This window comes from Nipponia nippon, unplaced genomic scaffold, assembly GCF_047370975.1.
Source record: "Nipponia nippon isolate SJK-2023a ecotype South Korea unplaced genomic scaffold, ASM4737097v1 scaffold_9, whole genome shotgun sequence".
Taxonomy (NCBI): domain Eukaryota; kingdom Metazoa; phylum Chordata; class Aves; order Pelecaniformes; family Threskiornithidae; genus Nipponia; species Nipponia nippon.
Window position 1 is genome coordinate 41,591,520 of NW_028262413.1, and position 21,604 is coordinate 41,613,123.

At 44.0% G+C, this 21,604-nt stretch overlaps 1 protein-coding gene across 1 annotated transcript in view; it reads right to left on the reverse strand.

The window, feature by feature from the left end:
- The window catches only part of AGBL1 (AGBL carboxypeptidase 1), a 295,756-nt gene extending 288,725 nt beyond the window's left edge, over positions 1 to 7,031 (reverse strand). The window contains exon 1 of the mRNA XM_087743738.1: positions 6,908 to 7,031. Within this exon, the coding sequence (XP_087599864.1) occupies positions 6,908 to 6,958 (51 nt within the window). The 5' untranslated portion in view covers positions 6,959 to 7,031. The remainder of the gene's footprint in view (positions 1 to 6,907) is intronic.
- Positions 7,032 to 21,604: the final 14,573 nt, after the last annotated feature.

Consider the following 21,604-nt stretch of genomic DNA (forward strand, 5'->3'; position numbering starts at 1 on the left):
TGAGGTTCTCAGGTGTGCATACATCAACTCTAACGTACACAGAAAAGGGCCACCTTTCCTCAAGAGCAGGGGTCATTCCACAAGGAGCTACCCGCAAACACTGGCTTACTTCTGCACTTCCCACTGACTCCTCTTGGAGCCCTGAGGAAGGAGGGGCTTCTACCTGCACTTCCAGAGGCATAAATCCCGCCCAAATTTCATCGCAAGCGTAATGATGATACATGTGGTGTTACCTATCCAGGCACAAACAGGAATGATCACACAGAGGCAGCTTCCCTATGATAGCAACAACTCCAGGAGCAATTTTCAACCCTGCTATCCCAGACCGAGTGACACAAAATCCCTCCCCGTCTCTTAAATTCTCAGCACATTTATGAAATGTTTTTCTTTCTGTTAACACACATCAGTAAAGTCTCTGCTGGTGTCAGTAGACACTGCTAAAGTTAACCATTATCAGCCCCCACATTTTTCAATACAAGTAACTTTTTTGCACTTCTGGCTAAATGTAATGTAATAAACTTTAATTCAAAGATGTCCATGAACATATTTTTGACCACAGACATTTTTTTTCCCATTATAGATAAAGCCAAGAGGACTGGGCCAATGCATCGGACAGAAAAATGTGTTGAAAAGATCTCTGAGCCATCACAACAAAATGCAGCATAATACACTGAAAATAAGATCATGCTATGCAAAGAAACACAAGCAAGATCTATTCAAGCAAACACCTCTCTGTAAGAAAAAATCTCTTCATATATTTCACAGAGGGAAATTATTGAAGCCTTATAAAAGGAGAAGGTGGAAATTTTCCATTGACATAAAAATATTAATATAATATATAAATATATCTGTAGGCATACAAAACACCTATGGAAGATAGATAACCACTAATAATTATTCTTGACTTACAAATAGATAAGCAGATGCATTTGAATATATTTTTATACTGTATGTGAAAGGTAAGTATTTTAAACGAATGCATATACCTCCTTACATAATGTAGTCTAATGTGTATTTGTGTCTATAATGCAGCAGTTGTACAAAAATACACAATATAAAGCTGCTTGACATGGTATAATGTGCCATTATATTACATCCAAATAGTCTAAGTTAAACAGCCTGGCCACAAGTACAAAATGAGGCCCTCAACAGCTAAGAAGCACCAGTTTTAAAGCATTCATGATGTTTCATTTGGCCGCCTGGAGTAACTGCATTTTTTAATTTGATTACAACTTGGTTTATTTCACAAAATCTCTGCTTCAGGATGAACTGTGCCTGCTGCCTAGAAAATCACCCTATATAGCTTTTTGTCCTCATCATTTAGCCTGTGGTTCTGTGCATTATTTATCGTGCAGAATCCAAGCCCTGTACTGAAAAGGAACTATTAATTTACTGCTTGATTTTTTTTTACTACATTGTCACCAGAACTTTAGATTTTTTTGTCTAGTGTTCATTGCCTGATTTCTCAAACACTGATGTGAGGCATGGTGGGATTCTTAGCCATTTTACACATGATTAACTCAGATGCAGAGGGTTATAATCCATTTCTCCAGACCTGCATTCAACTAATTTAGCAATATGGCTATCCTGCATTTCTGCAGGAAAGGAGAAAGGGGTCTCCAGGAACATTCATGACACAATCTATCTCATTTGTCCTCAAAGCACAAGCCATCCTAGGCAAGGATGAGGGACAGCAGAAGACAGACTGAAGCCCACTTTCCTTGTTCGAGATGGAAAGTTCTGTTGAGACTCAGATTGCAACACACGCTTTTGCTCAGCCCAGCCATGGTTGTTGCCACTCCGATCAGTCTCTGGGTATATTTTGCACCCTGAGGTCCTGAATTTTCATTAATGCAGTTGCAGGAAATTCTGGATAGCCCAGCTGGAGGCATTTTCAGAGGAGCTGGCAGTGTGCGCAGAGAAACAGCTGCGGCCAGCCTGGGGACAGAGAGTGAAATTCTGGTCCCAGCTCAGTCGGTGGAAGGGTTTCAGCAGAGTCCAAGATGTGCCTCAGCTTCCTCTGAGGGCTTTTAGAGTTCTGCGCTGATTCACAAGAGTGCCAAACCTCAATATTTCTTCCATAGCCTGGCAGGACTTTCAGGTTAATGCATGGATGCTAGCCTTCTTTCTTCTTTCTTGTTTAGCAGTGCCCCGTGGTGGTGAGCCAGGGATTGTAGGGAAGAGCTCTGGGTTACCTTTAGGTTCTCCTTGGTCAGGGAGGAGATGACTGTTGAGGCAGGAAGAACAAGCAGTGACCCTGAAAGCTGGGGTGGGGGCCTGCACTACCTCTATAGGATTGTTTGCAGAGAATTATTCCTTTTCTTCAACAGTTAAAGCAGAAAACAGGCTCATGCAGCCTAAGTGGCATTGGCAGTAGAGGCACGAAAGAGCTGCTGGAGCACCCAGTGTTTCCCTGTGAAGGGTTTCCCCTTGAACCCTATAGCTGAGTGTCTCACTGCCCTAACTGCACTCCTTTTGCTGCTCCAAAGCTAGAATATTTTTGGTAAGGAATAGGAGGACACTAAGTCCACTGCTGTTCACTTCAGTTAATGAACCACATAACAACGGCCGTCTGGTTTTGAGTTGATTTTTGTTCCCTCTAAGGCTATTCCACTAAGCCCTGCCTGCCAAGCTGCCTCCCTAAGCCAGAGATCCAACCTTCGAGCTCCTCCATCCCCAGCCTAAACCAGCGAGCATTCTGCTTGCTGAGCAGTTCCTGGGATTTTTGCATCTATTTTGCTCAAAGCCAGGAATCTTAGCAGCTCTGCTGACAGAATAAGTGCAAGGATGCAGAGGAGACAAAAGCGTTTTGCAAAATACGTTTATATTCATTGTCACTGGAGCAGCATAGATATCTTCCCACTTGTCTTTAGGATAACAATAGAACTGCCTTGTCAGCCAGCCAGCAAAACAGTTCGAAAGAGGCAGCACAAAAGAGCAGAGAGGTTCAAGTTAGCAAACAGTGGATCCTGTATCTGTTCCCTGCTGGACACCACAGCCATTCAGAGAGGAAACCCTTTACGCAAACAACATCCTCCATTGATACATAAGATTTTCACCTCTTTTCCTTTTCAACCATAGCATTTGGGAACCTGTGCAGTCCAACATAGTAGGACACAGTTTGAGCCAAAGATCTGCCAACAGCCCCAGGGGTTGCCAGCTTTGCAGAATATGTGAACGGGGACTGTGGCTTTGGGAAGCATGTGAAAACCATGCTGAGAGCCAACAGGAAATCTGGGACTCCTCAGGCGACACAATGTACGCTGCCATGGAATAAGGAGATGTTCTCAGGAGTAACCAAGGCAGGCTCACCTCTGGGCCTGGCAAGCAAGGAAGAGAGCAGGGAGAAAGCAGAGGAAGAATCAAAATGCTTCTTATTTAGCTAACTGGTTAGAGCATGGAGTCAGATGAGGGCCAGGACAACCAGGAGTAGGAACTAGGATGCTCTACCGTCTCAAGGGATTCAATAGTCTGGGACACATTGGAAGACGCTGGCTTCAGTTTTCTATCATTCTTCTTAGCAGCTAACAGCTGTTTTTAACTAACACCTAGATACCTCCTCCTGGCATTAAAATAAACAAGAGATCTAATCCCAGATCTCTCTGGGATTTTGCATTAGGGAGGCTGCCTGTAAAATGGGATGTCAGACTTTTTTCCCTGGTCATAAACCGTACAGGGAGAGGATGTTTACTTCTGCCATGCTGTGGCCGGGGAGCAGGGTGAGGAGTAGCACCCAGCCCAGCCTTGGTCTAGGTACTGCACTGTCCGTGTATGAAAGAGAGAGCAGAGCTGTGTGTGAGGTGAGGAGGTTGATGTCATGCAGTAAGAGATGGGAACAGAATGGGGTAACACTACCCAAGCCAGAGGGATGGGAGGTGATAATGGTAGGAGCACGTTGGAGGGGGAGAGTCAAGAAGAGAGAGCAAAGAAGGTAACAGGGTTAGAAGCAAAATGAGAAACTACAGTAAACTCCTAGGAGCTTGGCTCTGCCATACTGACACAGAACCTGTGAGACAGGGAGAGGTTTTTCTTAAATCTGAAATTCACATTTTAAAGCTGCACCTTGTAAGTAATGAAGCACTTTTACCTAGTGATCTGAAATGTCACATCTTCCCTGCAGTGACATTTTGGTGACAAAATGCAGCTGCGTTTTGAAAGCAGTTTTTGCTTTTCACCTTGTCACTTTTCAGAACATCTGTAACACCTTGCACTTTCAGGGGTTTCAGCTGTCTTTGGAGGATCACGCTCCTTTGTCGCACTGGGAACAGTTTTAAAGAACTCAGAAACCAAATATGTTTCTTTCCTTGACTAGAGCAGGAGTTCAGTTACAAAGTGTACAGTGTTCTGGTTTTGTTCTGCTTGATACCATCCTTACCAAAGCCAGGCTGTGAGACTAGGAGTAAAAGAGTCTATGCCAGGAGGACATGAGGTAGATCATTCCCTTGGCTCAAGGGGATAGACCCTATCTCAGGTGGGAACATTCCTCCAACTGAAAATAATATTCTGTGCCAGTGCTTGGAAGGGAGGTGGAAAATTAGCCCTGTGTGAGCGACTGAAGGAGAAAGGATGTTTTTATTCTGAGGTTCATAAAGAGTGGCTTGGTGGATGAATATTCCCTCGTTCTTCACCTGAAAGCTTTCTGCATACAAGTCAATATTACATGCTAACAGAAATGGAAAATACACAGTAATAGCCTGCAGAATAGCCTGCTGTATGCAGCAGGCATGTTCTGCATGCCCAATAAAAGACTATGAACCAGCACTGACAATCCAGCAGGACACAGAAACAAAGCAACCATGTTTTGGACAGCTGTTGCAGAAAATAACAAAGTGTGGAGAGAAGTTATCAGCAAATGCAAACATCAACAGAAGTTATTATTTCCCAGTCCAGTGCTTTCCAACTGTGTCAGTAAAGGTCTTTTTTATCACCCGATTTTTGTAGCAGAGATAGGTGATTGCGTTATAGAGTTATGCTGGTAATGTTTTGGCTGGAGGTAGGGGAAGAAGGTGAATCAGAACATAGCAGTGTTGTAATTATCATCAATCACTTACTTTCTGTTTTCTAGCACTCAAACCTCTGCTTCTAATTGAACATGTAACAAGAAAGCTTTTTGCTCTTCTCTAAGCGAATACAGAATTTTCGGAAACAAGGATCTTGTACTAAGGTTAGATTTTGTAATACTGGGGATGAATGCTGTGCTACCTTGCAATTTTACTGATACCACCACCTATTTTACCTGCAGTGTCCCTAACTATTTCTACTCTAGCCCTCCATGTAGCTTTGTCAATGAATCACATACGTGATTTTAAACTACAGATTCCAATTTAATCCTGGGCCTTGTCCAGTTCTGTTCTCAGAATATGCAGAGAGCACCAGGACTGTTAATGTTAGAAAGCATAAGAAAAAACAGATGTACACTCAGCTCTCAATCATCCATAGTAATAAGGAGAGAAGTGTAACTTGGATACAGCAAAAACATGTTCTAGTACAAAATATGCATTAAATAAGCTGTAAGAACACAGGGCAAGCAAGGTACACTTCTCAGAAATAAAAGGACAGTAGGACAATTTTCTTCAGTGTGCCAGTTTACCTGCAGAACTCACTGCCACAGAATGCCACGGAGGGCAAACCAGGGTTTGACAATGATATGAGAAATAAAAGTTGTTGACAGTTATATAAGCTTGGATAAAAATGCCAAGGCTGATCAGCCCCCACAACTATAGTTTCAAAGTCAATTGCATATCATGGGTTTTATAACCTCCTCTACACACTTGCTGCTGGTCACAGAAACCTTCCGAGACACAGGGCTGGGAGACATGAATCCTCAGGCTGATCCAGGAGAGTAAGTCTGTTTTACACACCCTATCCCTCATTTTCTGCTTCTGCAATGTGTGAAGTTTTGACAACACACAGAGCAGTCAGAGGATGCTGCTGGCTCAGATGGGAAACTCTCATCCCTGTGGGGCTCTGGCCCATGTCAGCACAGCTGCACACAGGGGCTCAGGGCACCTGAGAAGTACAGACAACTGGCATTTCACCGTAACTATCTAAAAACTGCTTTTTATGCAAGCAGTTTGTCTTTGAAAAGCAATTCCCGCCCACCCCTCTTGACAAAACGATGGCTCACAAAAGCACAGCTTCCCTCCCAAACCCCATTTCATAGGGTAGCTCATGCGTCAGCTCAGACATCTTCTCCTGCAAGCCCGGGAGGAGCGCATCCATGCTGGGGGAAAACAGAACCGAGGGGATCGTCTACAGGCAGAGGAAGAGAAACCTCTCCTTCATCCCGTGGCCAAGCTTGTCCAACAAGTATGATCCTGGACTGGGACACTTCCCTTCCCTCTGCTCCTCAGGAGCATTTACGGAGCACACCCAACGCCAGCACCTCACCTATCTCAGCCTCAAGAGTTTTTGTCACTTCCCTGTGAGTGCTTAAGGGTCCTGGTGAAGACAATTTGACAGGGAGGAACTTGCTGCTTCAGGCAGATCCATTTACTCGTCTCCCTCAGCCCTCGGAGCAGTGGCGTGCGCTGCTGGGGCTTGCCCAGCTCACAGACTGGCAGCGCTGTCAGGTCCCATTCATCTCAAAGCAGCCGATTCCTCACACCTCCCTCGCTCCCCTGCTGAACGCAGCGAGATCTCGGGAGCCGAGACTCTGCCCTCAGACGGGGCTTGGTGATTGATGCATAGCAGTAATTGCCAGCGTTCATCTCCGAATAGTGAAACTTCGTTTCATAAAGGCTTTTTAGGGTGGGAGGTGCAGGTCAGGACTCTCACATGCTGATGCTTTTAGCGACAAGCCAGCAGGGAGCTCGTACGAACAACCTCAGCCCAACAAGTCACTGCTGGTGAATTAAGGAGGAAAACAAGCCCAAGCACCTCTCTCATTAGTTCAAGCTGTTCTTACCTGGAGGGTGGAGAGAAGGACTTGCAAGCCACTGGCTTCTTGTTCTGCCATGCTGCTCCCCACTCACACTCCCTCTTTCTAGCAGCAGACACAATGCAGCCAGAAAGCAAAGCTTCCAACTTGCTTTGCTGCTGCCCCTGTGCCGTTTAAGAAACGAAGAAGCTAAACACAGATCCCCAGACACATGCACACTGCTACCACCAATAATCACAGCAATGCAACTCTAGACCTCAGCAGGAGAGATAAATGTACCCCCTCCCTCCGAGCTCTCCCACTGTGACGAGAAGATTAATTCCTATATAAAGAATCCTGGGGATTAAGTAAAGTGCTCAGGAAAGGTCTGGGTGCTTGGTGTGTGGCAGGGGGAGTGTGGGGAGGGTGGCAATAGCAACAAGAAAGCAGAAGAGTTACAAACCTCAAAGAAAGCCAGGGAGAAGGGAGGGAGCACGCTGGCTGCCTTACAGGCATTCCCAGCTGACCTGCTGATCCGTTCCAGACCCTGCGTGGACTCGTCTCCGTTTGACTCCGTGCCAGTGAAATCTGAGACACGGAGAAGGCAGAGCGAGCAAGAGATGCCCTCGGTCTTAACGAGCGCTGACAACGAACGGAAGATACACCCGGCATGAGGGACAGGTGGAGCGGGTTCACCAAGGCTCGCGGAGGGTTTTCGGCTTCCAATCCTGCTGGTTCTCCCAAGTTGCAGCCACTATGGCCATAGGCAATGCCCCGACAAGCGACCACAGGGCAGGGAGTGCCAGGGCAGGGAGTGCCTACAGCGGGGCATCTCACGGCTGCACAGCAAAGGCCAGGGAGGAGAGCTACCTCTGCCAGGTCCAGTTTGGGAGACGGTTTGCTCCAAGGGCCGCTACAGTGATTCACATGCACCTATCTGTTTATGTAAGTATAGTAACTCAGAGTGTAGTTCACTCCCTGGTGCGCAAGTCACGCTGTAGTACAGTTGTAGTTATAGCTCGAATTCCTAGGAGGGCACAGAGTCCACTTTTAGCTTCAGCTGAATGATATCAAAGGACTCGGTAAACAAGAAGTAGCAGGTAAAGAAGTTGAGTAGAGGTTTAGATGAGGATTTTCCAGCAAAATGTTTTCAATGTGAAAATGTCAATTAGTCTAACGCAAACATTTTTTCAGGGACGCAGCGATTTCCCTTCAGCTTTCTTAACACCAGAATGGCATTTTTAGTCCAGAGAGACATCACTCCAGGGTGGTTTGAAGGCTGACAGTGGAGACAATTACTTGATATGCAGAAGAAGGTTAGATCATGTCTTTCCAATTTGGGAAGACTAATTTCAGTCTTTTACCTCTCAAATAAGTACTTTATTCTGGTGTGGGACTTTTTGGTCCCTCTAGTAGAGGCTTTCCAACTTTGAATGAATAACTAAGGATTTTTGAAGCGGTAACATGAACCTTGGTCTCTGGGCACAAGGCAGAGGCTTACAGAACTCAGTACCACACTAAGACATGCTAGACAGCCAATGTGTGCACACTTTTCTTTGCTGATATCAGTGAAGCAATCACAGACTGGAGATAAAACCCTAATCTTCTAAGATTCTAAGCAGTTAAATGAAGAATAAAAAACTCCACTCTTGGCCAAGGACTATTTTCACGTGATGACGATTATGCTCTGCAGAACCTTCACTGATCAAGTGCTTTAGGCAAATGGAAATCCTCCCCAGCTCAGCCCAGCAATGTGTGAACAAGTGGCGCAAGCATGGCATTCCTTGGTTTCTGTGTGTGCCAGGGTCCCAGGATGTGAGTACCAAGTTATAAAATAAACCAGATTAAAATACCTTTGCCATAATTATGGATACACAGTAGTCCATTCAGAGAGAATGCCATGAGGACCATTGAGTGATGGACAAGATGCTCTACAGACGACTAGGCAGAATAAGAAGAGGAGGTATATGGACTTCTTTCCTATAGAAATTCAGGTTCAGGTATTTTAGTTTTCTTAAAAAAAAATGTTTAATTTCAGTTAAAAAAAAAATCTGTCACACTCCATGAAATACCATATTTTAGATAGAGAGCTGGTGTTCTGCCCTTAGAGCACTGAATTTTTGGCCATTTTGGGTGAGCTTTATGGGTATTCAAAATTGACGGTTCAGGAAGTACACAGAGGGATCTCTCCATCCCTCCCTTGCAAAAAGATTCATCCTAAAGGCAATGGAAACATCCAATGCCAGTCTTAAATTCTCCAAGAGTTAACACACTTGACAGGTGACTTTGAGGCAAGGCTTTGGGGTTTCTTTCACATCAGCAGGACTCAATAAAATCTAATAACGGACCATAATATATGGAGGGGAGAAAACCAAAGGAATGCAGGCACAGTGTCTTCAGATGGGCTGGGTAGGAGGAAGGTGGGTGATGGGTTTTATGAGCAGCGTCAGCACACTATGTCTTTTGCAAATTAGTACACTGACAGAAAATGACTTCAGAGCTAATTAGAAGCTGTTTAAAGGAGCTCTTCCACACTGTCGCTTCATTCTCTTTCTTGTGACAATTGTACCTGTCACTAGAGCTGTGTGGAACTATTAATTCCTGCCGTGTGGATTTTCAGAAGGCAGTGAGAGCTGATGGATGTAAGCAGGCAATGGCTGCAGGCAGCCTGGATGCCCTGGATCCCCTCTTGCACTAGAACAGCTTCATGGATATCGCATGGTGAACCCCTCTCCCTGTTGCATCGTAAAATGCTAGATGAGCATTTACGATGCTTCCTACCCTGCCTTGAACACAACATTGGCCTCTGTTACAGGATCCCAGCTTCCATAAGCCCTTCCCACAGCCCAGTGATCTGGTTCTTCCTCTCTGTGTGAAGAAGCTTTAGAAACAATTGCAAAAAATTCACTGCAAATATGTCAACACAAAAGGAAGGGAACACCAACAGCAAAGCTTGGGGAAAAAAAATTCCTATGTTCTTTATAATTTTGGGGTAGTTAAATCGGGTGTGCCCAGAGACTACAAGAAAGCATCATATAGCAAAAATCTCTGGAACTTGCATTTGATTTGAAAACAAGACACAATGAGAAGAGTGATTAACAAATAGAAATGCTAATGAAAGACCCCAAAGTGACAGTGATGTTTACATCAATGTAAGATGTACAGCAAAACCCCTTCGAAACCAAATTCTCAGCCAGAAATCTCAGAGGCCTCTAATTGTTCGCCATTCCATAGCCATTACTTCCATGTTTTGTTGAATTTCCAATTTTGTTGTTAGATTCTAAGAATAGGAGGTCCCCCACCTCAACACACAGAGGCTGAATAAATTAGGAAACCTACACAGAGAGAAATGCCAGAAGTAAAGCATACAGATTCTCCCTTTCTGTTCGTATTACACTGCCAACCCAGTTTGAAGATTAGCTTGTTAGAGTTTATATTGATGTCATTGTTGTTTCCCCTGTGCCCTTAGGTTTATGTGATCCTTAAACAAAATGAAAATTAAACTCACGACCGCAGCTTCCTACTAGTGCCAGAGTTAATGTTCTTGTGGGGAGGACAGAGAGGATTAGAAGCACAAAGGCAGGACCTCTGGGCTCTCTGCAGGTGCTGCACAAGCTCAGACCAGTAATTTTCTTTTCTTGTGCTCCAGGGCTCAGACACACAAACAAGTTAGAGATGTCATCTGATCTCTAGTAAATATGTGTACATACTTTTAGCCCATAGCAAAGGGAAGATAATTCAGGACCATTTTACCTGCATTAAAAGAGCACTCAGTCCAATTATTTCACATTTTATGATCGTATGCAGAAACTATTACCATGGATCAGCTGACACTAAGTAATATATTAACCACAGAAACTTGTTCCTGTGTCTAAACCTATGTTTTTCCCTACCTGTGAAATTTGGAAGTTTTCCTCATGGAGACGTTGTAAAGCTAGAAAAATAGCAAGCCTTCATCCAGAAGCATTATACAGAAAAAAAAAAATATTTTCAGCTATAGCATTGCATTAGAATGACATAAGGTTAAAAATCTGCTTGGATGAGATAATCTGGAAATTTTCCTTGTGAACAAAGTGATGAGAGGAAGACAGGAGTCCTTTGCCAGGTACCTAGCAACCAGAGTATTACTGATTTGTAAATTAAAAGTGGGAAGCCCATACAAGAATTTAACATATTTAAATAAAATTCTCCTGTGTTATTTTCATATTTCCACTGATTCTATCACCTCCAAAACACCATTCAGCTTTTTCTTACCCATTTGAACCCCCACTGAATCGCATTTGAAAGTAAATTACAGGCTAAAGCAAAATTAGCCCAAAGAAGACTTAAACACAGCAAATGTAGCACCAGAATCAATATCACCAGAATAAAGTGACCAGCCACAGCCAAGCTTCACATTTGCTGTCTGGAGTCTGTACCAACGAACTGCAGAGCTCATTCAATTTCTGGACATTAACATTAAATGAAGTGCAAATAACAAAAATCACTTTGGAAACCTGTGATTAACCTGAGGATATTTTCCTCCTCGTTCTCAAGAACTGACACCAGTTTTGCACTCATATTGCACACCTGGTTTCTAATAGGATTATTTTCATTTTTAAACCAGTCAGATAGATAAGAGGACAGCCAGATTCCATTAAAATGGGGCAAAAAAAAGTCTAACTGGATAAATTATTCATTCCAAAGCCAGCCCGAGTTTTGCAATTGAAATATCACTGTGTAAAATACCCTGTTAACTGTCCATGTTTCATTTATATTAAATAGACAAATGAGTTCCCCTGTCACAATTACATGTAGCCAAGAAATGTATATATTTTAATAAGGGGATATTGCTTTTTCTATTTGGATGCTCTTTTCTTTAAAAAAACCCTTCATTTTCATTGTCTTTCATTCAAGCACAATGCTTATCATAAGCGATCGCCAAAACAAAATTAATATATATGAACTTGGAGAAGAGATGATCTTCCATTTGTGAATGCCTATGTAGAGGTTTACTCCTTTGAAGAACGTCGTTCCCCCCAAAAATAATATACTCTTCTACAGTAGTGAAATAGTTAAAATGGAAGTGAAAACACAACAAGTCATGCCACTGAAATTGATTTTCAGATGCTGCTGGAAGTGACCCAAGACTCCTGCAGCCACTGGACGGGAAGTTAATATCTTCTGGGTCAGAAACAGACCACTGGAAACTGCTGGTGTTACACTGGTTTAATATGAGGCTGGTACTGTATAGAGTGCCTGGGGCAGAGAGGGGAACAGGCAGGCTTAATCAGAGCTTTGTTTCTCTGGAGACATCCCTATCCATCCTGTCTTTCATTTTGTTGCTGTACAATGGCATGGCCTGGGGAGCGTCGGCTGGGGGACAAACTACGGCTCATTTTTACAGCAGCGTGATGACCAAGCATATAGGATATACAAGACCATAGGGCTGGTGTTTCAGAGGCTGCTGCGGATAGGTAGTATGCTGTGTCAGGATATGATACAGGATATTTTCTTGCGTCGCTGTTCTTTCTAACTAGTGCTCAGAGGCATGCTCCCATAGGCACTCCCACTACTTTGTCTCCAAGTGCCTCAAACCTACACCATTTACAAAGACATTAATAGAATCAAATAAAGAGACTCACTGCAATAACATGTTAACTCAGGCTTGAAAACACACCCTGCATTTGCAGTCTAGGCCCAGATAGCATTCATGTGACCTCCACACACTTTGGATCTCCTTTGGAATAACAATGGACAATATTTTGGCAAATCAAACTTTGAGTTGTTGATCAATTAGGCCATGAACTGTTTCATAAACCAGGAACAGGAGCATGCTGGCTCAGTGCCATGCTGTTTTTTCCTTCATTTAAGAATAAAAATTTTCATTTCTCAAGTAGAATGTATGTTTCTTACATCCTGACAGATTGTCAAATATTCTGAAATATACTTTGTTGGGCTCTTGTTTAAATCTAGTTTACGAAAAGCCAGTCATATATTAAACACATATACACAACTTATCCTGAGAAAGATGTATTTAATCACTTGACTGCTGTCAGATGTCCCCACTTTGTCCCTACAGAGCCCCTTGCTGTGTTGTTCAATGCCTCAGATACAGCAGGTAGACAATACTTGCTCTCCTACTGAATGCTACAAGTACATCCAAGTCAGGTCTACCTACTGCGTTACTGATTGCTCCCAGTCCACTGAGAGAGGAGACACCTGCTATGCTGGTGAATCTGTGAGATACAGGCAGGTAGAGTCCCTTGCTGGGCTGCTGAGTCTTCTGGCTGTTGATAGAGCACAGGCAGTGTGGGGCGGACTATCCCACCTCCGGCCAAATAGCCCATAATGCCATTCTCATGTTGCAGGACAGCAGTAGGGATGTACTGAAGAAGCCGGGAAAGAGGATGAAATAATAGCAAAATAGTTAAATTAATGGCATTGATGCTTTAATCCTCTTTGTCAGGTCCCTAGGCAGCAATACAAGGCAAAGCCCCCTTATTCTGATGCTTGCAGCTCAGTGAATGTTTCTGCTGGACAAAACATCCTCCACATTTTCCTGCAGACATAACTATATCAAGCTTTTTGATTGCTTATAAAAGGAAACTATTATTTTTCCTACCCTGACAGCCTGGCTCTCCTTTTCTTTGTCACTTGTGTCATCAATTTTGTCTGTTTAAAATGTCTCTATTCTAATTTGATAGTACGTGGCACCCACATTGCAAAAGTGTGAGCACAAACACAAATGCAAGACGAGGAAGAATCTGGTTTGTTGAATGTTTAAGGAAATGGACTTTATGCCAGCCAGACGCAGCAGTACACAAAGTTTTCCTATTAGCAGAACAAATTGTGTTATATCTGTCTTTTCTGTTTGTCTCACGTTTAGCATCTCTGACACACAGAGCAATAGTCGGTATGCAAAGGTGCCAGAAAAAGAGCTGGCTCTGAAAGGATAAGAAGCAAAACAAAAGGAGACAACTCAACCCAAATGAGCAATCTAGTGGGTTAAGCATTTTAACGAGCCCAGCAAGTGGAGGAGAAAATGGAAAGCTGGGCTGTTATAGGTGATACCATATCAGGACATGGAGAATTAACTCCAAAAGGGATTCCCCACTGCAGTTTTCATAGAAACCTATCTGGGTTTGTAGACCAACCTCCTTCCTCTTGTTTTGCTTTGATTGGCACAGGCTTCAAAAATGAATGAATATCAGTCATCTTCCAGTTCAATCCAGGGCTGAACTGGACTAGCAAGAACACCCATAAAAACACAAAAAGCAAAGAAAAACCAAAATGTAGGGGGTACTGACTTGCACAGATCAATGAAGGCTGGTAATGCTATGCTGTTACCTCATATTTAGTTCTATGCAAACTAGCTTGGCTAAGGCAATGGCTGAAGGGCATTTTCAAGGGATTTTGAAAGAGGAAGCACCTAAGGAAATAAGAAAGCATTTTAGACCACTAGACCTCTAAACTTGACCTTCACAGTAGTAACAAATGCTGTGACCCCCTATTAGTTTGCAAGCACTTCATCCCATGCAATCAATGTTTCCAGTAACAGTAGGCTACTGAACTTTATTAATTGTATTTGACAGTCAGTACTGAATGACTTTCTCTACCCACCCACCCTGATGCATCAGAAGCCATCAGAGTGACTGATCTCTAAGTCTAATGTAACCACGTGCAAACAGACACACTCCCAGGAAAATTCCTCCTTTATCCCTGTCTCATAAGGCAGCAATCACAAAAACAATGATGGTGGGAGAACTCCTATCCTATTTCTCCTGGGCCCATCAGACCTGGCTTTATCAAAAGCTGGAGTTGAATTCTCCAAGTCTGGAAGAGTCACAGTATATATACTGAGATTTGGCTAAGACCAAATCTGAATAATAGTTTGTGACTTAATAAATTTAAGCAGTGCTACAGAGGCCTTGGAAGCAGGCTGTCATTGTTGAAGGCTGCATGAGAAACATAGTGGGAACCAAGAATGGCCTGTTATTTACAATCCTGAATCATTAAAATCCTCCCCATCCTGACTGATGAATTGTTCTCTTGCGAACAGGAACACAACAAAATTTGAAATGCAGGGAAATTTGCACTGTGGGAAGGAAATAATCTGAGAGACAGAGAAGCTGTAAGACTGAGGGACAGCATTTGTCTACATTTTGCTTTGCCTGATTGAAAGCAGACGGGCTTCCCAGAGACTTGGCCCTGGAAGCAATTCAAGAGGCTCTCTTAGGAGGATAGGTCCTTCTGACTTTCCTTGGCTCCGTAGTACTCAGAAATACATTCCACCTCTCAGCCCTTTGGTTGTGCAGCAAAGTGGCTTCTTGCAAACACTCCGGGAAGGAAGCAGTTCAAAAGAGCTGGCCTGGTTTCCCACATCCATGAATGTGATAGAAACACTAACTACTGGCATGCCATATTATGCCCACAGATCCTATCTGTGATTCCAGGCTCTGCCTCCTCTCCGCATCATAGGGGCTTTTTCCCTACTCTGATCTCTTCTGCCTCCCTAGAGGAACCCCTGCAGATCTGCTAAAGAAAATGGCTTGATACAATTTCAGAAGAGCCCTCTTGTCAAAGTGCAAACCCTGTGGAAATCATCCTGGGCAAAAGCTATTTCTGAAAGCAATAGAGTTGCTGAAGCTTGGCTTCCTATTGAATGCAGTTTCACAGTTGACCAGCAGTGTCTGAGAGAGCACAAGCTCTCCAACTGAAGTGGTTGGGGCAATCTTTTTCACACTGGCCTGGCCCACAGAGCCTCCAGAGTCTACTAGAAAAGCCTTTTCCTCATGAGTGGCACATAGCACGTGTCTCACTAGCCACCTATTTTTACTAAAATCCTTTGGCCTACATTATCTTTGGGATTTCAGCTTCTCCGTAAAATTCATTTTGAAACAGGCCAATGAGTTCATAAGTTTTTCAGGTGGCGGGGACAAACCCAAAAAGGGCAAGATTGTATCAACCATGTTTCCAAAGGAAAATAAATTAAAGAAGAACTATTAGAAGAATAATCATTCAATACCATTTTCACATAATCTCTGAATACATCAATAACACTTACTGTGACCTACCAATGCAGGTGAGTTACAGACCCCTCCTGCATAGAACTATGGTGGTCGCTATGAACATGACATAATTGCTAACAATTCCCAGAGTAATCCTCTTGTTCAAGCTGTGGTAGCTTTTCCTTTTAGCCCTGGATGTGCCTGATACATTCCCTGGTGTGCCTATCAATAGCTCTTGACATGTGCAAAATGCAGTAAATATTAATCTATCAAGTCTCACAACTCCCTCCAGGGGAGTTAGGCAATCATTTTTTTCCAGCTTACACTTTGCGAAGTTGAGGAGTAGTCTCTCAAGGACACACACAGTGTCAGTGGCAGAGGCAGGGGGAGAACATGGGTCACACTGCCGCCAATGCCACTACAGGAAAACTCAAAGCAGTGATATCTAGGATGAAAAGAAAAAGACTTCATCATCTATTCAGCTGTTGAATTTTTCTCCCTACAGTCAAAGAGACTGTGGCCGGGTACACATGTGTCAGCATTTCAAGCAGGCAGCCCTTATTACTGATGCCTGAGAGTACATCTGAACATCTGCACCCTTTTGTCCTTTGGGTAGCATTTGGCCAGCCTTTGTTTTATCCCAGCAAGCTTGTATGTGAATTTGCCTTGTTCTGGAGACAAGCTCAGTGAAATCACGAGGGTTTTGACTCATTTCTAATGAAAACTTGCCTCAGAGGCCAGCTTCAATTAAGAGTGGCTGCAGAGGTTCATATCTCCACCTTTCTTATTGCAACGTGGAGCCAAGTGTTGATTATTCCAGGACCCGTCCCTGGAGATGCTGGTGGGACAGTGCTGGCATCTATAAGGACTTGGCCTTTCAGGTAGAAGTCAAGACCTTGTGAATACAGACTTATTCTGGGAGAAGCAGGGAAACAAATACACAGCCAGGCAGAGCCATATGAAACAAGCTGCCTCTCAACTAAATTATCATAAGTGTTTCTTGTTCAGCTCATTACATGAACCCAGTTCTCCATGTATTTCCTCCAAAATTTGTTAGGGGAGGGGAGCCCTGTGGCCTGATACATCCACTTCGCTTCCCTTCTCTAACTGAAAACTCTTCAATCACTGCCGACTCTTTTTCAGTAAAACCTTAGTTTCATTAAAATTTAATTATTAGTTTAATTAAAATACGCAAGCAACAGTGTGAGATGCATGTGTTTTTTTATGGCTGAAGGAGATTGTAAAGTCCTTATTCATTTCCCAAAGTAGCTTCCGCAAAAAATTAGGCTGCCTTTTATAGACCAATTCTCAATGCTGCTTTCAAATGGATCCCATGGCCATTCATATAGATTAATTCGGGCAGTGAATCAGATCCTGCTCATTGGCTGCCTTTCAGAACATACTGACGATGCTCCTGGAGCCCTGCGGTAGAGCCCTGAGAGCTGATGGGACTCTCCAAATGATTAATTAATCCTCATCCAGGCATTTTCCAGTTCTGTCTTAATTTATTCACATTGCAAAACAAATTTAGTCTTGGTGAAATGGGCCAGATTGACAAGCCTTGTGTGACTGACAATTGCTGTTATTCCCACAGAAAGAGTGAACAGGGCAAGGTTCTCCTATACTGGTGAAACCTGTGCTGTGACGCAGGAGACAACCTCAAAGCATGCTCAGACCCTAGTTTCTCCACTAAAACTGATAGCTGGAGGGGTGGCCCAGTTTCAGGCAACCTTTGGACCCGGAAAGACTTAGAGGCAAGACCCTTCTTATTTTTTAAAAAGACAAAAATAGAGTGGTGCTTGTCTCTTCTCTCAATGGCTTCTCCAGCATCCCTGTTCCCTTATCCAGCATCCAACGAACAAAAGCCTATACACAGTGGGAAATATTGTATAGCAGACAACATCAAGCAGACAACACACAAAAACTTGGCTTGGGCCACCATATGAGAAGGTCTCCAGCTGCCCCATGGAAAAGGTGGGGAAGGGACAGTAACACCCTGCAGTGGGTGAAGGTATTTCTAGTGGTAGAGACAGCACCACATAAGGACTAGCATAAGACGTCCTAGTGCAGTCATGGTTTCCCTGAGAACCAAGTCCATTAGTTGCTAATTATTTTCAAGTAGTAAAAGTAGGTTTGACCTCACGATAGAGATGCGAGTCTTTAGACTCTCTTAAATCCCCAAACTATCTGGTTTTGGGATTTTTTTTTAATCACTCTTCACTTTGCACCAGTGAATTGAGTTTCAAAGAGCCATGTAGCTCTTTGTAAGTACTGGTTACAAAATAATCACAACAAAAAGGGGAATATTGAAACTTTCAAATATTTTCAGCTCATGCTTCTAGGCAATGGTGGGCTGCCTTCCCAGGGTTTTGCAGTCTTCAGATCTCTTTGGCCATAGTCCAGAAAGAAATGAGAGAAGTAGCCTTTCATTTAGAAGCAACCCTCCAGACACTTTTGCAAGTACCTGCAATGACCTTCATTTACCCAACCCTCTCCAGCAACGCTAGCTCAGAATGTAAGTAAAGTACAGGGCTGGGAACAGAGTGTGCTGTTTCAAAAGGCTTTTACATCTCTTTTGTACTTGCTGGAAATCTACTCTCATCATTTTTCATTTTAAATATCTTCCTATATATGCCTGGATGTTGTGGATCTCTTTTCGTAACAAAAAGTATAGATCGATCTGCAGGTAGAGGTCTAATTTACAACATTACCACTGTGTTCCTGGGGAGTCTGGCAGCACTTGAGAAAACCAGGTAGCAATGCTGGTACCCCTATATCTTTCTCCTAAAGGTAAGAGTATTGTATGATGGTGAAATGGAAGGACTTCTGCCTTCTTTTCTTCTCCACGTGGCTTGACTGAGCAATACCTCATTAACTTCTTGTTGATGCTAAGATGCTACCTGGCTCCGTGGATCCTATTGGATCTTAATGGATCCATGAATAGGTCCATAGGTCCTATTCAGAGTTATTAACGTCATAAAAAACAGCTACAGTTTAGAAAGACTTAGAGCCACAGATCAGCCATAGGTTTGAAAAGAGTACTTGGAGTATCAGGCAGGGTTTCTTACTGGCATGCATGCAGGAAAAACAATGCTAGAGTAGGCAGGCTTTCAGTCTGAGCCAGCAGAGCCATAAGAGCTGTTCTTATGCTGTTATGTTCAATCTCTTTGGGCTCTCTTGTCTTCATCAATAACATTAGACTCATATCACAAGGGCTTGTGAGGCTTTGCAACTTCAAGCTCCTCAGCTGAAAGGAGCCATATAAGTGTAAACATAATTGTATATTATTGCGGAATGCTGCTGTAATAAACAGTCTCTATTACCAACTGTCCAGCTGTAATATTTGTGTTTATGTCAGCACTTAAAAATCATTGATCTGCAATAAACTGGGTGTGGGGAAAGGAATCTGATCCAAAGGTCAGCAAAGAGAAATGCAATTTTCCCCATTAGAGCCTGAGAGAGCAAGGCTGAAGAGCCTCTGCACAGAGCTCGGCCAGGGAAATTGTGGCTGCATAAAGCTTCATTGCCGCTCCCTTCCCCACTGCTAGAACAGCACTTGGGGAGTTGACCCAAGATCAAAGATGCTTGCAGCAGCAGTCTGGTTGCAAGACTAATCATCATTAGTCTACTTGGACTGCCAGATTGCAGGTAACCACCCACTGTGGTGTGCTACTGTGCCAGTGCTGCACAGGCACTTTTCAAAGCAAGAGCGAGCCTCCCCATATCCCTGTGTGTGGTAGCAGCAGGGTGAGCTCTGTGGATGTCTTCTAACAGGTTTTGCTCCAAACAGAGCCTTTAAAATTAGATGAGGCAGCTCCTAGTTCATCTGGGAACAGGAGAGTTGCTGAACAACAGGTATTATGGAGAGTAATAGCCCAGATGGATTCTGCCCAGGGGACATGCTGCTGAACGTGCAGTAGCATAAAACTCTGCTCCTTAGTACTCGAGTGCAGTATGTTGCACACTTTATCCCCAGAATATACTTGTCTCCCCAAAGGCAGACCCATTATCCTTCCTTAAGAGAAACCTGAAAATCTCCTCCTCAGACAGCTGCTGATGTGTTCCCTTGCCCGTGAGTGGCGGTGGCCATCCTGCCCCTCCAAACCGTCTGGGATTCTTCTTTCTCCCATCTCCTGCAAGGCAGCTTCACTGCCTGACTCCCCTTCCTTCAGTGAGTGACCCAGGAATCTGGAACCTTGACTCCCCCATTGCCATGCATCCCAAGCTGCCTACCCGGTATGAGCGACTGTGTCCTCCTGTCCCAGAAGTGACCTAGCACCCATGCTATTCCCTGCCTTCCTGCTATGTCCTTTCCTAGCTCCCTCCTTCTCTCTCTCTTTCCCTAGCCTTGTTCTTGAAGGCATTGCAGCTACCTAGAAGGGATACCAGTCCCCAGGAGCTGGGCACTTTGGAAACAGGCTTTCTAGAGGACACTGTGTTCCTGTGACCTGATCGCCCAGTCTGTGCCCTGCCACCTCCCTGCTCCGTGGGCTGCAGGGAGTTTACGCTGGGGCTCAGACTGAGGGGAGCAAAGCAGGCGGCAGGAGCTGCCCCACCAGCTCTGCTGCAGCCTCGAGGTTGCTCAAGGTTGAGCAAATCTGCCCTCAGATGAAGAGGAACCAGTGAGTCCTTTGAGTCCCTGTTGGCAGGCTGCATGGGATGAGCTAACCAAAGTTTGTCTCTCGGTGGTCCTAGCACATTATAGGGGAACTGCAGAAAAAAAACAAATGGGCAGATTGACTGTGCCCTTCTCCATGCACCAACATCTGGGAGAAGAAGGGGTGATGCAAAGGCAGGGGGCTGGCAGCGATGAGAAACAGGGCTAACAGAGGGTGCCAGGGCTGGCTTCAGTGATAAAGCAACAGTAAAATAGCACACTATCATCACCTGCCAGCTCCTTCCTTTAATCCTCCTGAGTCTGCACATCCATAATTGGGGACCTGTCTCTACCATCTAGGGCACTTGGCAGCCCGCAGCTCTCCTCCCTAGAAGCAAGATCTGTGATCAGATTAAAGCCCATTTCATGTTCCCCTCGCTCAGGTCTCTGTCAGGCTCACTGCTCCCCCTGATGTTTGCATATGATCAGCTGACTCATTTCCACATGAAGAGCTGACATTTCCCTCAAATCCAGCGCAGGGGTCATTGGTTGCTACGTTAAAGGGAAAAACTACAATGAAGAGATTTTTCTAATCACTGCATCAGATTACAAAGGAATGTAAATCACTGAGCAGTGTTTTTTGTTAGAAGCGAGAGCAAGGTTACTTCAGGTAGTTGTCAAGAGCATTTTGATATTTCACAAGATACGCCCACGTACAGAAGCTCACATGCATTCACACACATGCACGCACCGCAACAGAGCACGGCTGTGGCCGAAATCATTAGGAGAAGTTCACCGTGGCATGGAGGAAGATGCTCTGATGTTGAGGAGCCCCTCCATCCTATGCTGCACCCCAGAGTTCCCACCTGGTCTCCGCAGGGTCACTTTTTGCCCTGTGCTTCTTTCTGCCATCTGATAAACTGGGGTAATGTCCAGTCTGTACCCTGGCAAGGGCAAGTATGTTAAAAATACAGCAAGTAAGAGGAAGCATAGAAGTAGGCAAGGAAGATACGGGACATATTACCATAAGATTACTAATAAGCTAGGACTGGATCTATTACATGTCTTATAATATGGTTATTCACATGGTATTAATATGTTATTACACATGCTAAAATATGGTATTATCACTATAGACTTACAAAAAGGCCACCTGAG